Raw genomic sequence first — 13,967 nt, 5'->3', positions numbered from 1 at the left:
TCCGATCAACGACTTGAGAGGCACATGCACACCTGACGAGAAGCACCAATAGGGATATTACTTGAAGTAGAAGTCAACTTCTGGCTTGAATAGAATACATAATTCAGATAACTGACAATATGTAACATTACATACACCCAATACGAAGGTATGTTTTGAAGACTGCATTAAACTGGAAACTTTTGCATATGTGTAACCAACCAGGAACCATGACACTATATCATCACAGTGAACTCCAATAACAGAGTAAGTCTGGGTTTTGGGTTTTTTTTGACATGCCGAAAGGAAAAGGAGTTCAGGTTGGCATGAGGGCAAATAACTTTGCGCCTGGTGCCAAAAGTTCACTTCCCTACACATGGGAGATCTCCATCTCCATAACATTAAGTTTCCAAAAAGTCATAACACAGCCCAAAGCAAAGGGAGAACAAAGGAGATGTGTATGTTTGGTGAGCTTCAACCCTGAAAACCCCGGGCTATAACTGGGCAGTCTGCTTTTCTTCCTCAAGTCCAGTCCTTAACTGAGCCATACACAAAGGAAGCTGGAAAGCAAATATGGTTGAAGTAAAGAGAAACCTTTCATACTTAGGTAAAAAAAGTTCAGCTGGCCTTGTCTCTCACATTAACTGGCCAAGCTTAAGAAGGCCTTACAATTAACTCAGTGGCATTTCTCAGTGTGGCTGTAACGAGAACTTTTGAATGTCACATTTGATCAATTCCAAATTTTCATGGACTATTCTTGGCACAAATGGCCAGAACCCTATTGATTTTGAGAAAAATTAGAAAACTCAATGAGGCAAAAATGGGTAATACATGAAGCTCCTTACCAGTACTTTAGCACAGCCACAGTTTCATGCAACTCTTATACTTCAAGCTGATTGATGGCACCTATTAAACCCTCCCAGCATTATACCCCATCTCATCTCTGCCTATCTTCCCACTAGATTTTAGCATGTCGATACCCTCAGTGACTTATCTATCAGTTAGGAAGATGATGGGTGGCATAGAAGGAATGGGGGCATGAACCCAGCCCAGACATGGGGAGGGGGAGAATGGTATGAGGGAAGAGAAAAAGGGGGCACACACATCTAGTGAGGGAAGACTGGGGGCACTTTAGTATAGAGAGAAGGTGATAATACGGGGCAGACAGAGCTCCTGGCATGCAGAGGAAGGTGGGAAGTGCGTAGTGAGGGTCATACTGAGCCCATGCCAGTGGAGGGAGAATGACAGACTCAGATATGGGGGGCACAAAGATCCCCTGGCAGAGGAGAGAGGGAAGATTGGGGGAACCTGGCACAGGGAGCACACAGAACTCATGCCATAGAGAGCATGATGGAAATGAAGTTCACACAAAGCTGCTGGCATGGGAAAAGCATGGGGGACCCTGGCATGGTAGGAAGGGAAATGGGGACATGGGGGACATGTAAACCCCCTGAGGGAAAGACTGGGAGGAATTTGAGGGACTCCTGAAATAGAGGGGAAGATGGCAAATAAGCAGCTTGTTGGGGGAGCGGGGATAAGGAGATATGCAAGGAGCCCTTAGTTCGTGCAATAAGCTCAGTTTATATGAACTATGAAGTGTGCAGCCCTCTAGTAGTAATTGGAAAAAACACCCCACTTGCAAAGAACCAGCACGGAACTCAGGATTTATAAGCTTACACTGAAGATTAAGAAAAATGGGCAGCGAACATTCTCACAACAAGCTCCTCTTGGAATGTAAGAAAAAAAGATACCAGTCTGCAAGGCACTGAAATCCTGAAGCACAGTGGAGAAATTTCAAGCAAAATCTAAGGGTTCCATTTGTAAAATATGTCAGGTCCACACCAAGCTGGCATGTGAAAAGCCTTAAAACATGTACTGCAACAGCTGCAAGCTTCATTCCTTGTAAGAAACCAGAAATGTTAAACTGCTTACCTGGGGGGAAAGAAACTGGGGAGGCACTTGTGCCCGGAGATTGGGGGAAGGGTTTAGGGGCTGCACTGGTGTGTGCATGCCCCTCGATTGTGCTGTGCTGTTTCCAAATAAACCATGATTGCCAGCCTATAAAATTAAAAAAAATGGTGAGTCTGTTGAAGTTTTAATCCCTTATGCTAATGGATTTTTGTGCTATTAGCTGTTTGCCAAGAGTACTGCAAGAATATTTCACTACAGAGAATACCCTCAAGCCTGATTATTCAGAAATTACCAAACTCAATTGGCTTTATTCCCCCATATATGTCTCTATAAATTGAAGTTTTTGAAATACAGCCTCTTCCTCCTCAATTAAATTGTACATTTCATCCAAGGATCTCAATACACTTTCCACAGTTGGTTAAAGTTGATTATCCCATTTAACAGATCTGGAAAGTGAGGCTCAGCGAAAACAAATATGTCCTAGAACAGTTTCCTACTTAAAAGTTATTAAGCAGTATTTTATCACTAAGTCACCCTAGCTATTACATTATGAGGGTCTGAAACAGGAGGTGGTTGAAGATTCAAGAGCCAGGTGTCACTAAAACAAATATTTCGATTGTTTATGTAACCTGCAGGCCTTTAGCTTGTTACCATTGCCTTAAAATAATAATTAGAGCTGCTCAAATTTTTCATCTGAAAAATTACTTAGACAAAACAGGCCTTTTTTTTGTCTTTAAAAAATTTCAAGGAAAATTAGTTTCTTTTGAATTTTTCTGTGATGTGTTTGTGGGGGGTTTTTTAAATTAAAAACCTGATGTTAATTACCTGTAACTGGAGGTTCTTCAAGATGCGTGGTCCCTATCTGTATTCCACATATGGGTACACATGCACTCCATGTGTCTGAGACTGAAGATTTGTAGCAAATAGTATCTCTGGCCTTGTCTACACTAGAAAAATAAGTCGATCTAACATAGGTTGAATTACAGCCACCACAGTAATTACTGCAGTGGCTGATGTCCACACTATCTTCCTTGGGTTGGTGGAATGAGTCCTCACTAGAAGCACTGAGAGGCAGTGTGGGGAGCTGAGAGACTGGGATCTCAGTTCCCTGCCAGGAGCCCCACAGGCTCCTGGTGGCTGCCCTTGTTTCCCCCCCACTGGAAGCCAGCCCCAGGCTTCTCCCCTTCTCATTCCCCATTAGGAGCCGCAGAAAGTCACACGGGGCTTCCCCACTCCCTGTTCCCAATTTCACGACAAGGCTGCCCTGGCTCCCAGCGGGGAGCAGTCCAGGGTTTCTCCCTTTCTTGTTCCCCATTAGGAGCTGGGGGAAGCTGCCCAGGGCATCTCTGTTCCCCACTCTGGGCTGGGAACAGAGCAGCCATGTCAATTTCATGCCTGAGCCATGAAATTGACAAGGCTGGGAGCCAGGTTCAGCAGCCCAGCTCCCAGGCAGGAATGGAGATCAGCTGCTCAGCTCTTAAGGGGGGACTCTCTCAGTGGAATGGTGAAACTGACATGAATGACAGCCCCACAGCCTATAAAGGGACACAGTGTCTACATTGACACATTGCATCACCCTGTAAAGATGGTTTTATTCTGTCGAATAAACAGGGCAGTTTTGTCGGCGGGAATACAGGGGGGAGCAATTGCAGTGTGTACACTAGCACTGTTTTGTTGAAAGAAAGCTGACTTTAGTTGACAAAACAGTCTAGTGTAGACCAGGCCCGTTGGTCCACAGATGCACAGTTGTTCTCGTCATGCTCTGAACTGAGGGCATAAAGGGGGGCACGGACCGATGCCTCTCCACTTCCTTCTCTTACTGCGAATCATATAGAATCCAAAGCAGAGGGGAAGGAAGGTGGGTAGTGAAATACAGATAGGGGGCATACACCTTGAAGAACCTCCTGTTACAGATAAGTAACCTCCATTTTTTCAAGTGCTGGTCTCTATGTATATTCTACATGTGGGTGATTAATAAGCAGCAGTCAAATAAGGGGAAGATGTGAGGATGCGGTTGGTATAGATGTCTGTAACACTGCTGTCTCAACAGATGCATCTGCTAAGGAAGCCTGGACCAGGGCATAATGCTTCATAAAGATGTGGATGGAGATCCAGGTATGCACCTTAAAAATGTCCACTTACTGGTATTTTTTGAAGTGATGCTGTAAAGGTTGTCTGTGCTCCGGTAAAGTAATCCCTCACCCCGTCCAGGGGAGGAGTATGTCTCAGCTGATAACACAGAATGATGCATTCAGAGATCTACTTAGCAAGTCTCTGGGCCGACAATGCTTGCCCTCGTGATCACTCTGCTACAGCAACAAATAGTGTCTGTGTTTTCCTAATTGGTTTTGTTCTTTGCGGATAAAAGGCCAAGGCCTATCCGACATCGAGGGACTGCAGCCTCCCTTCCTCTCTGAAAACGTGAGACTTAGGGAATAACACTGGTAAGTGAATAGGTTGGGTCATGTGAAACTCTGAAATTACCTTGGGGATGAATTTCTGGTGGAGTTGAAAGGAGACCTTTTTCTCTATGAAACATGGTATACAGCATCACAAGTGCTCTCAGTGTGATAGCAACTAAGAAGGTAACTTTCATGGAGAGATGTGACATGAAACGTATAGCCATTGGTTTGAAAGGTGGTCTGGTAAGAAATGAGAGTACCAAGTTGAGGTCCCATGTGGTATGTGTTTCATCACCGGCAGGAAGGTCCTAATGAAGCCTTTCAAGAATCAAATGGTGGTACGGTGAGTAAAGATAGAGCAGCCTTCCACCAGAGGATGAAAGACACTGACTGCTGACTTTTAACAGGCTAGAAGGGACAGGAGATAGTCTAAAATGACAAGCACACCTGCTGATTCTAGGGATAACTGTGATTCTGGTGATTCTATTGTGACCAGGTAGAGAGATGCCTCCATTTAGCTAGATAGCATTTTCTAGAGGAGGTTTTTCTGCTGTGACTGAGGATAGTCCAGATGGCCTCTGAACATGAATGTTCCAGGTCTGATGCTCATCCAAATACCAAGCTGTGAGAGGAAGAGGGTCTTGGGTTGGGATGTCTGATCCTCCTTGTCTTAAGTTAACAGATCCAGAAACGATCAAACAGAGATGGGAGAACAGGATGATATTGTACTAGGTCTGGAAATCAAATCTGGGCCAACTGTGTGTGATAAGAATAACCCTGGTCTGTCAAGATAAATTTTGCAGATAACCTAAGGTAGCTCAGTGTTGGGAGGAAGGTGCACCTCAGATGGTCCACACAAGATGTCTTTCTGTTATCGCCCCTGGAGTTTCAGTTTAATGCTGCTCTGGAGCATAGAGACTGAATTTCTTCTTTGCTTGGGAAGCGAACAGGCCACAAGATAGTATTGCCCAGGGGGTGAAGATTTTGGTCATGACAGAATTGCTTATTACCCATTTGTGGTTTACAGCAAAGTGCCTGCTCAGATTGTCTGCCAGAGCATTCTGCACACCTAGTATATATGTGGCCAAGAGTGTGATGGAGTTCTTGATGCACCAGTTTCATAGGTCCACTATCTCTATTCATGAAGGAAGAGATCTCCACCATGTTTGTTTATATAAGAGATGGTCATCATGGACACGGTAGAACCATGGGAGGGGTGGGGGGGGAGTATGTGTTGCAGGCTAAATGAACTGCTTTAATCTCCAGCAGATTGATGTGCATTCTGGCCTCCCAAGGGCACCATGTGCCTTTTGGTGTGATTGTTACCCTGGTATTCATGTTGTCCTTGTCTGATGAACATAAAGACTGAAGCCAGGCCTGCAGGCAAAGAATGGCATTACGTATGTGAATGCAGCTATGTGCCTTAGAAGGGAAAGGCAAACCATGCTTGTGGTGTGAGGTCTGAGGGTGACTTGGTTTATCAAGCTATTCATAGCCTGAAATCTGTCTATAGGGAGGTTGGCTTTTTCCATGATGAATCCAGGGTTGCTCCTATGAAATCTATAGTCCTTGTGGGAGTCAAAGTGTTCTTTTCTTTGTTTACACAGACACTGCCTCCCCCCGCCAGCAGCGTCAGAAAGTGGAGTAAGAATAAGGTCACCGACTGGACCTTCTGGCTTGATCTGCCTGTTACCAACCAGTCATCCAGATACAGGAAGATGGTGTAACCATCAGGTCTCATCTGGGCTTCCACCACATTGAAGACTTTTGTGAAGGCTCTGAGAGCTGTCCCCACCCTGAGTGGAAGTACTCTGATTTGCTATTTCTCTTGTCCTACAATGAACTGAAGACATCTTCTGTGGGACTGGTGAATATCTACATAAACGCAAGCATCTTTCATGTCAAAGGCCACAAACTGTGTGTTCTCCAAGGAGGGATTTATCAATCCCAGGGTTAGCAGGTGAAATTTTCATTTGTGAATAAAGGTGTTTAGTTGGCGAATATCAAGAATTGGTCTCCATCCACCATTTTTCTTGGAAATTATTAAATATGGGGACTAGAATCCCCCCTCGATGCTGAAGTGGCATCTGCTCCATAACCCCTTTCTGGAGGAGAGAATTCACCTCCTGGTGAAGCATCTCCTCGTGAGAGTAGTCCCTGAGAAGGGGGTTTGTGGTAGGGAGGTGAGATAAACTCAACTGTGTAGTCAGAGTGGATGATTTCTAGTATCCACTTGTCTGTTATTGCTTCCAGTTGCATGTGAAGAAGGTAAGGCAGCCACCAAAGGTCTGGGGGGCAATATGACATGGCATCAATATCGGTATGCAGACCTTGAACTTCCCATCTCGAGAAACTCTTGGATGGCAGGTGGGGGTTGGCACCAGTCGTAGAGATGGAGGAAGCAGCGTATCCGAGTCTTTGAACCCTCTGTTGTTTGCATGGTGGTTCATAAAATGCTGCGGGGAGGGGGGAAAGGAGAATTTGGGCCTATAGGTTTGCTTGTGGTGTTTCCTCTTTAGGACTGGGGTGTAAATGTCCAGGGAGTGGAGAGTTTTCCTAGAGTCCTTAAGAGGAGAATAGTGACTTGTCAGTAGTCTCACTGAAGAGATTAGACTCACCAAAGGTAAAGTCCTCAATGGTATTCTTGACCACCCTGGGGAACCTCGAAGTGTGCAGCTACGATTCATGACTCATGACTACAGCTGTGATAACGGCTCTAAACAGTGTCAGCTGAGTACATTACCGCTTGAAGTGATGTCTTAGCCATCAGCCTGCCTTCATCAATGAGGGCCTGGTAGTTAGCAACTTTGATTATTAAAAACTAGTTGGTGAAAATCCTTTCCTCAAGAGATCAAGGCATTTAGCACCCTTGTCAGTTAGGGTAAACTTGGGGTACTGTGACCTAGCCTCTCCATAGCTGCCTGCACCACTAATGAGTTGGGTTGTGGGTGGGTAAATAAAGAACTCTGCCCATTTAGCTGGCACAAAATATTGTTTTTCAGCCCTCTTCAGGGTAAGGGCACAGGTGGCAGGGATACGAGACACAGATCTGGCAGGCTCCAAAATGGCCTCATTGACTGGGAGGGCCACCTATTAGAGTCAGAGGGTTGAAAGATGTCTGACTAGATCATGCTGTGTGTCCTGGACCTCCCTAAGATATCTGGAGCTCGGATGCTACCCTATGTAACAGCTCCTGTTACTGCCTGTGGTCATCAGGTGGGAAAAAGGATGATGCCTCAATCAGGTGAGGATGATGAGACATCCATTGGGACCAGCAGATCCAGCTTGACTTCTTCCTTTTGCAAACTCCAAAGGAGCCAGTTGGTATCAGCTGGGAAAGAAGGGTCAGTGAAATTCTGCACAAATTCAGGATATCTTTTATGGATCCCACAGGGTACAGTAAGGCCAGAAGGAAGGTCAACTGGGGGGGAGGGAGGGGAGGGAGGAGGAGAGAAGAAGAAGACGACAAGGCATATAGTATCAACAGTCCCCTGGGTAACTGTATCCAAGATGGCTCCAAGACCGCCTGTGGGCTCTGTATGGGCATGTTTCCCTTGTGAGGGAGGTTGGAGGGAGGCTCATACGGTGCATTTACTCTATGAAAAAGTAGGGTCCTGCTCTAACCGGCAGCACCACTGGGAAGATACTCCTATTTGTGGACATAGCATGGGAGGATCCTCTTCCCCTCAAGGTGACGTCTTTGGGTATAGAAATGTCTGTAAGGAGGAATGGGCTCAATAGAAGAGGAAATTGTGAACAGGGTGGAATGAAAATATCCTCTAGTAACATAAAGATGGACATCCTTCCTGGAGTTTGAGGAGTCCCTAAGGTGGGTACTGATGGATAAGTGGTGTCCAATAGTCTGGTACTCAGAGGATCCCATAAGGGGCGACAGGTTCCAATCTTTTGGTTTGTGGGATGGAACCAGAACTGATACTGATGGATCATTCTTCCTATATGCCTTTCCTTCTTCAAGAGAAGGTTTGTGAGGACCTAATTCCTTAAGACATGCACATGAGGACACACCTGACTGACTAAGATGGGAAGGGATCTCTTTTCTTAAAGGTAGATCTGGACAGGGATCTGTCCTTATGCTTATGATCATGTCCCTATTCTTGTGAGAGGGGCTTAAGTGTTTTGGTCTCTACTCCAGAACTTGTACCCGGAAGAACAATGCTTGCAATCCGAGACTACTATACGGGGGTGGGGAGGGAGGGAGATGATGATCTCTGACTGGGGCCTCATGGCCTACTCCATGAGGTGATTCCACAGACAGAGCTCCCAAACCTGACAAGTTTGAGGAGGGAAGGAGTGGCAGATCCTGCACTTGATGGGAATGTAAACTGCCTCAACACAGTAAAGGCAGGCCTGGTGTTCATTGCTGATGGAGAAGGAACGGGGAAGGAGACAGAGTTCTTTAAACTCTGGGACTCTTGGCATAGTCCTTCTCTGCAAGAACAACAAATTATAAAAACACTAAAATGTTAAGTCTAAACTTACTAAAAACTATTTACAATATGTATTTTCAGGTACTTAAGTACAGGAAAATCATAGCAGACAGAGAGAATTCCAACTCTGACCATCTGGCAGTAAAAGGAAATGGAACTGAAGAGGCATTAAGTCACACCACCCTTTATGCCCTCAATTTGGAGAATGAGAAGGACAACTGTGCATCCATGGACCGATGGACAATATTTGCTACAGAGGCATTGAGCACATGTGCACCTATGTATGGAATTCACACAGGCACCAACACTCAAAGAAGAATAATTCTGTGATTTTTTTTAAAGAATATTTTTCATTTTTCATGGAAAATACTTACCATTCCCTGACCAGCTTGTACTATTCATTATTAGTAAACATCAAATGTAATCAAAAGAATTCAAAATTATGTCTAATTCCATTTTTAAGCAGATACCTGGAGATTCACCCACATTCTCTGGGTGACATCCTTTTCTAAAGTCCCTGAACACACACAAACTCTCTCGATACATTAAAATATCATAGTTCTCATTCTTCCATTTTATAGCACGCCTGCAAGCTCTCCTGGAACAATAATCCAAACTACTTTGCTGACCATAATTCAACACCACAAATGAACTGGCTACAATTATTTTACCCAGTTACAGCAAATATATGTTGTTACTTCCCTGGACATTACTAATAGTTACTAACTAGGAATCACCCTTCTTCTATACGTTTATTCTTGCCGAGTCTTTTTAGAAAAATAAATTTAACACTCTTAAATATTTTTCTGCATATAAGTCACTGTATGGAACCTAGGTAAAAAAAGTTCAAGACAAATTTGGAGTAAACCACTCTTAAAATGAAAGATTATCCACTGAAAGTCCTCCAATAAACAGTAGTTAATGACCTCAACAGCAGATAAACATTATCTTGAAAAGTAAATCCATCAGTCTGTTACACTGTGTTGCAGACAATAAGAGGCCAAAAAAAAAAATGGACAAAATATATACTGGATAATAGGAAGGATTTTTGATGGATTAGCATATCTGAAACCTATGTTAATATATATTATACTGTATATTCAGTGATCAATACATCTTGTAAGAAAACCAGCTGACCAGAATTAAGCCTACGTTGCAGTGACGTAGTAATAAATCTGAGAAGGTGGCCTCCTTACTTGTCTAGCAGCGAAGTTTTGGGGGTTGAGCCCTGAGCCGATTGCCCCAAGGCCGACGGTGGGTAGTGTGGAACCAGAGGGAGACAGCTTGTAGTTGGGAGAAGGGGAGAAGGGAGAGCAGGGAGCCTCATCCCCAAGGCACCCATCTTGATTGGAGAAAGGCAAAGTCAGCTGAAGCAATAGTTAGTCAATCAGCAGGAGTTGGTTAGTGAAGCAACAGAATGCAAAAGGAGAGAAAGAAGGACTGTGAGTGATTAGGAATAAGCAAAATTAGTTTGTAATAGTAACTACAAGGGCAAACATGACTCATCTGAACTGCCAGCATTTGGAGATTTTTGGTTAACGAGTCACAGTCAACTTCTGCAGAGATGGGGGTATTTTTTTTTTTTTAAATCTCAGATACATAAAAAAAATCCTTCCTTTACTAATTTAGTCCTTCTCTGACAGTGATTATTTCCATTACAGCGGCAGATACTGCTAGAATGAGTTCCTAGTATTTATTTCTCTTTCCATACACTGATTTCTGTCCACAGTATGCACCTTTGCAAATGTGTTTGTTAATTAGACCAGCAGCGGGAGTTCATAATCCTGTTGTTTGGCCTGTTACCCCAAAATGGAGTAGTTTAAAAATATGCATTTTAAAAAAAATGTTTATTGGACAGAGAACACCCACAAAATCTGTAAAATAGGTAAAAGATTGTTATATATTTTATTGAATCAAACTGCGTTTAAAATAAACATATTGAATCCAGGGGACACTCTCCAAATCATAATTTATTATAATAATGTATTTATTTATTTATTTAAATTAATTATTAATTATATTAAATATAATTATAAATTAAACATTTAAATTTAATATATATAATATATATTTAATATATACATTTAATGTAATTTAGTTAATATTTGAAAAAGTCTTGGAAGATTGTGCTTTTGTCTGTATGTTTAAATCTAAACTTAGTTTTAGAGTGTAAGAGTATAGTCAGCAGCCAAACAGAACAAGAACCATTAAGATGCCTTCTTTGCTGAAATTTGTTAGCACCTGTTCAAAATGGACTTCTCTCTCCCCAGCAAAAGATTAAAGGAGTATTCAGAAATAATCTTTCTTCAGAGGTGTACCTACTCCTTCCAGGACTACTCTAATTTATTCATGCACCTCTTTAACCCACCTCAATTCTTCATCTACGTTCACTCAACATATGTATATTTTTCTTATCTTATTTAACATGTTTCTTCCATGTTCAATGATTTTGAATTTTTACTACTCTCAAAGGAGAAGATAGAAACTGGGACCTTATGTGAATGCAGTGGTGGATTTTGTTTAACCACAGGGATTTTATCTCACCTTCTCAAAATAAGGCCCACTATCTGTGGTTCCCATGTCTTTGGAATTAGGTGGACGGAATCCAGATCGATCCTTTCTCATTATATCATTAAAATCCCCAAGATTCATGGCTCGTTTGTCCACCTCAAATTTCTTATCTGGGAGACCACCTGTAAAAGGGAAGGAAGAAGGTGTAACATCAGTGCCAACAACCACAATCATACCTGTTCTTTCCAATAGATTCACAGCTAAAAATGGCTTGAAAATACCTCTAAGGCTGAAGAATAGAACGGCCAGGGATTTATTTTATAATTTAGTATAATTACAGCTCCTGTTAAAAGACGCTGAAAAAAAAATCAGGGATTAAGATTTATTGTAAGATTAAAGAAGACAATTTGCTTTAAAAACATTAATAAAAGAAATATTTTGTACAAAATACATGGAAGTTTTACACAAACATAAGCAATGGTAGTGAACAAGGCAAAGAGATCCACCTCTACAAGTATAGCATTAGTGCAGTTTTCCAGCTCATAAAATCAACTAAATTATAACACTTAAATTGCTTTCTCTCAATCATAGATCTAGACACAACCTGCTGAGAGGAACTCTCCACCTACTTTATGACAAAATAAAGTAAATCTGATACATCTCTTGATCTTCAAGGATACACACACACCACAGCACAAAGTAGCATAAACTTAACCACTCTGTCACAATTGTGCTTAGCAGCATAGCTGGAGCTTCCAAAACCATTATCTGGAAACTTAAGCAATCTGGATCCATGCCCCTCGTGGCCAGTTCTAATGGGAAATCCACTGCCTCATAGCTGAAAAATTGTTAATACCTTACTCAGAGAGGGCACTCTAATAGCCATTCTGAAACATGATATTGTCTAACCTGTCCTCAAAAAAGCCACATTCAGTGCCAGCCTCACTCACTGCTGTCCAGTCACTAACCACTCATTCATAAGCAAAGTTGCTGAGAAGATAATAATGAACTGTCCTGTTACATGTGGCCTCTGCTGGCATTTTAGATGCATCCCAATCTGATCTAAGGTCTTGTCATGGCTCTGGCTCCTCATGGCAACGACAGAGGTGAAATGTCAAAATTGACATCACTCAACCTCTCAAATGTCTTCAACACCTCTGATCATAAGGTACTGCCGACCCACCTGTGTGTCCTGGAAGAAGTTGGTGGAATCATGCCGACCTGCCTACATTCTCTCTTTTCAAACAGATCTCAAAGAGTCACAATTGTCAGCTGCTCTTCCTCCCCAAGAGTAATCACACATGGAATCCTGAAGAACTCAATCCAGTCACCTCTCTCTTACTCAACACCTAAATTTAACTGTTAGACATCATAGGCTATAATGCCAGCAGTACATCAATGACATCTACCTGTGTGTGTTTCTCATCCACAACAGATAGCCCTGTCCCTCAGCCATCTGGGAGGAAACTGGAGTCTGGACAAAGTTAAATCCTGGAAAATGTGAAAAGGAAGCAATTTGAGGACCTGACAAAACCCATCATATTACCACTAATCAAGGAACTAGCATCATTCATCCTGGACAACCAGATGGTTAATCACGAAAAATGACTTTATCTGTCTTTGACTATCAAGATGATTCAATCAGTCCCTCCTCTGACAGTGACCTAGGTATAGTAGACACTGTATTTCTGTTTGATACCTCCAGTCTGGAATACTGTAGTTTATTCTGTTTAGGATTAGATAAGAAATTCACAGAAGCTGCCAATGGTACTTTAGAGTGGGTTGACTACAGATTGACAACAAGCCAAACAGGCTCCTCATTCAGGATGTCATTCCTGTCCCAGAAGATCAGAAAAAGAATGATTGCTTTACCTTACAGTAACTGTGGTTCTTCAAGATGTTTTGTTCAGATGGATCTCACTGTAGGTGCACCTCAGGCATACCAGATCAGATTCTTTTGGTTAACAGTCTCCACTGGGACTGCACATGCACGTAATATGCCCTTGAGCTCCACTTGCAAGGACATGAAGGGCAGTGTGGCCCCAACCACCATTCAGTTCCTTCATCAATACAGAATTCCCAAGGCTAAAGGAATTCGCATTAGTGGGGAAGGAGAGTGGGTTGTGGGATCCCTGTTGATAAGACATCCTGAGGAATCACAGTTACTATAGGTAAAGTAATTACTCTTTAAGTATTGTCCACATGGATCCCAGAACTGGCAAACAGTTGTCTCTCTCAGGTGGAGGATGCCAGGAATCCTATTTAATTAAGTACTGTAAGACTGCATTGGCAAACTGTGCGTCAGATCTAGAAGCTGACATTAGAGAATAATGGCTTATAAAGATATGTACAGAGCTCCAAGTAGCAGCTCTGAAGATTTTAATATTGACATGCCTCAGCTCTCGTAGAACATATCTTGATAAGATGGTGATGTTAACTTACAAAATTCCAATGCAGTCTAACAACCATTTTGAGTCTCTATTTTGAAACAGCCTGTCATCTGGATAAAACTACCAAACCATAGAAAAAATCTTGGTTATTTGCAGAATGGTTGTATCATACTGAGGCAACACAAGATTGTTCTTAAAAACATCCGAAGTGTGGAGCTAAGCCTCTGAAGGGGACAAGTGAGATCTTGGAAAGAACACTCGTAAGTGAATAAACTGATTTAAGTAGAAGTCAAGGACCATTTTATGCAGAAATTTAGGATGATGAT

General features: G+C 42.5%; 1 protein-coding gene across 13 annotated transcripts in view; it reads right to left on the bottom strand.

Moving 5' to 3' along the window:
• The window catches only part of TNRC6B (trinucleotide repeat containing adaptor 6B), a 203,461-nt gene that overhangs the window by 18,039 nt on the left and 171,455 nt on the right, over nt 1-13,967 (bottom strand). For 11 of the 13 annotated variants that reach the window (XM_067559532.1, XM_067559534.1, XM_067559539.1 and 8 more), the window contains 2 exons: nt 11,285-11,433; nt 1,912-2,037 (listed from right to left, as the gene is read on the bottom strand). In XM_067559532.1, coding sequence (XP_067415633.1) covers nt 1,912-2,037; nt 11,285-11,433 — 275 coding nt within the window. Of the gene's footprint in view, nt 1-1,911; nt 2,038-9,936; nt 10,108-11,284; nt 11,434-13,967 lie in introns of all 13 variants that reach the window. The other 2 variants (XM_067559543.1, XM_067559535.1) reach the window with 2 other exon arrangements.

Source organism: Emydura macquarii, unplaced genomic scaffold (assembly GCF_026122565.2).
Source record: "Emydura macquarii macquarii isolate MOO-44397 ecotype Brisbane River unplaced genomic scaffold, CSIRO-AGI_Emac_v2 contig_2205, whole genome shotgun sequence".
Taxonomy (NCBI): domain Eukaryota; kingdom Metazoa; phylum Chordata; order Testudines; family Chelidae; genus Emydura; species Emydura macquarii.
Note: the sequence above shows the minus strand (reverse complement) of the source record. Positions and strands in the feature narration are given on the sequence as shown.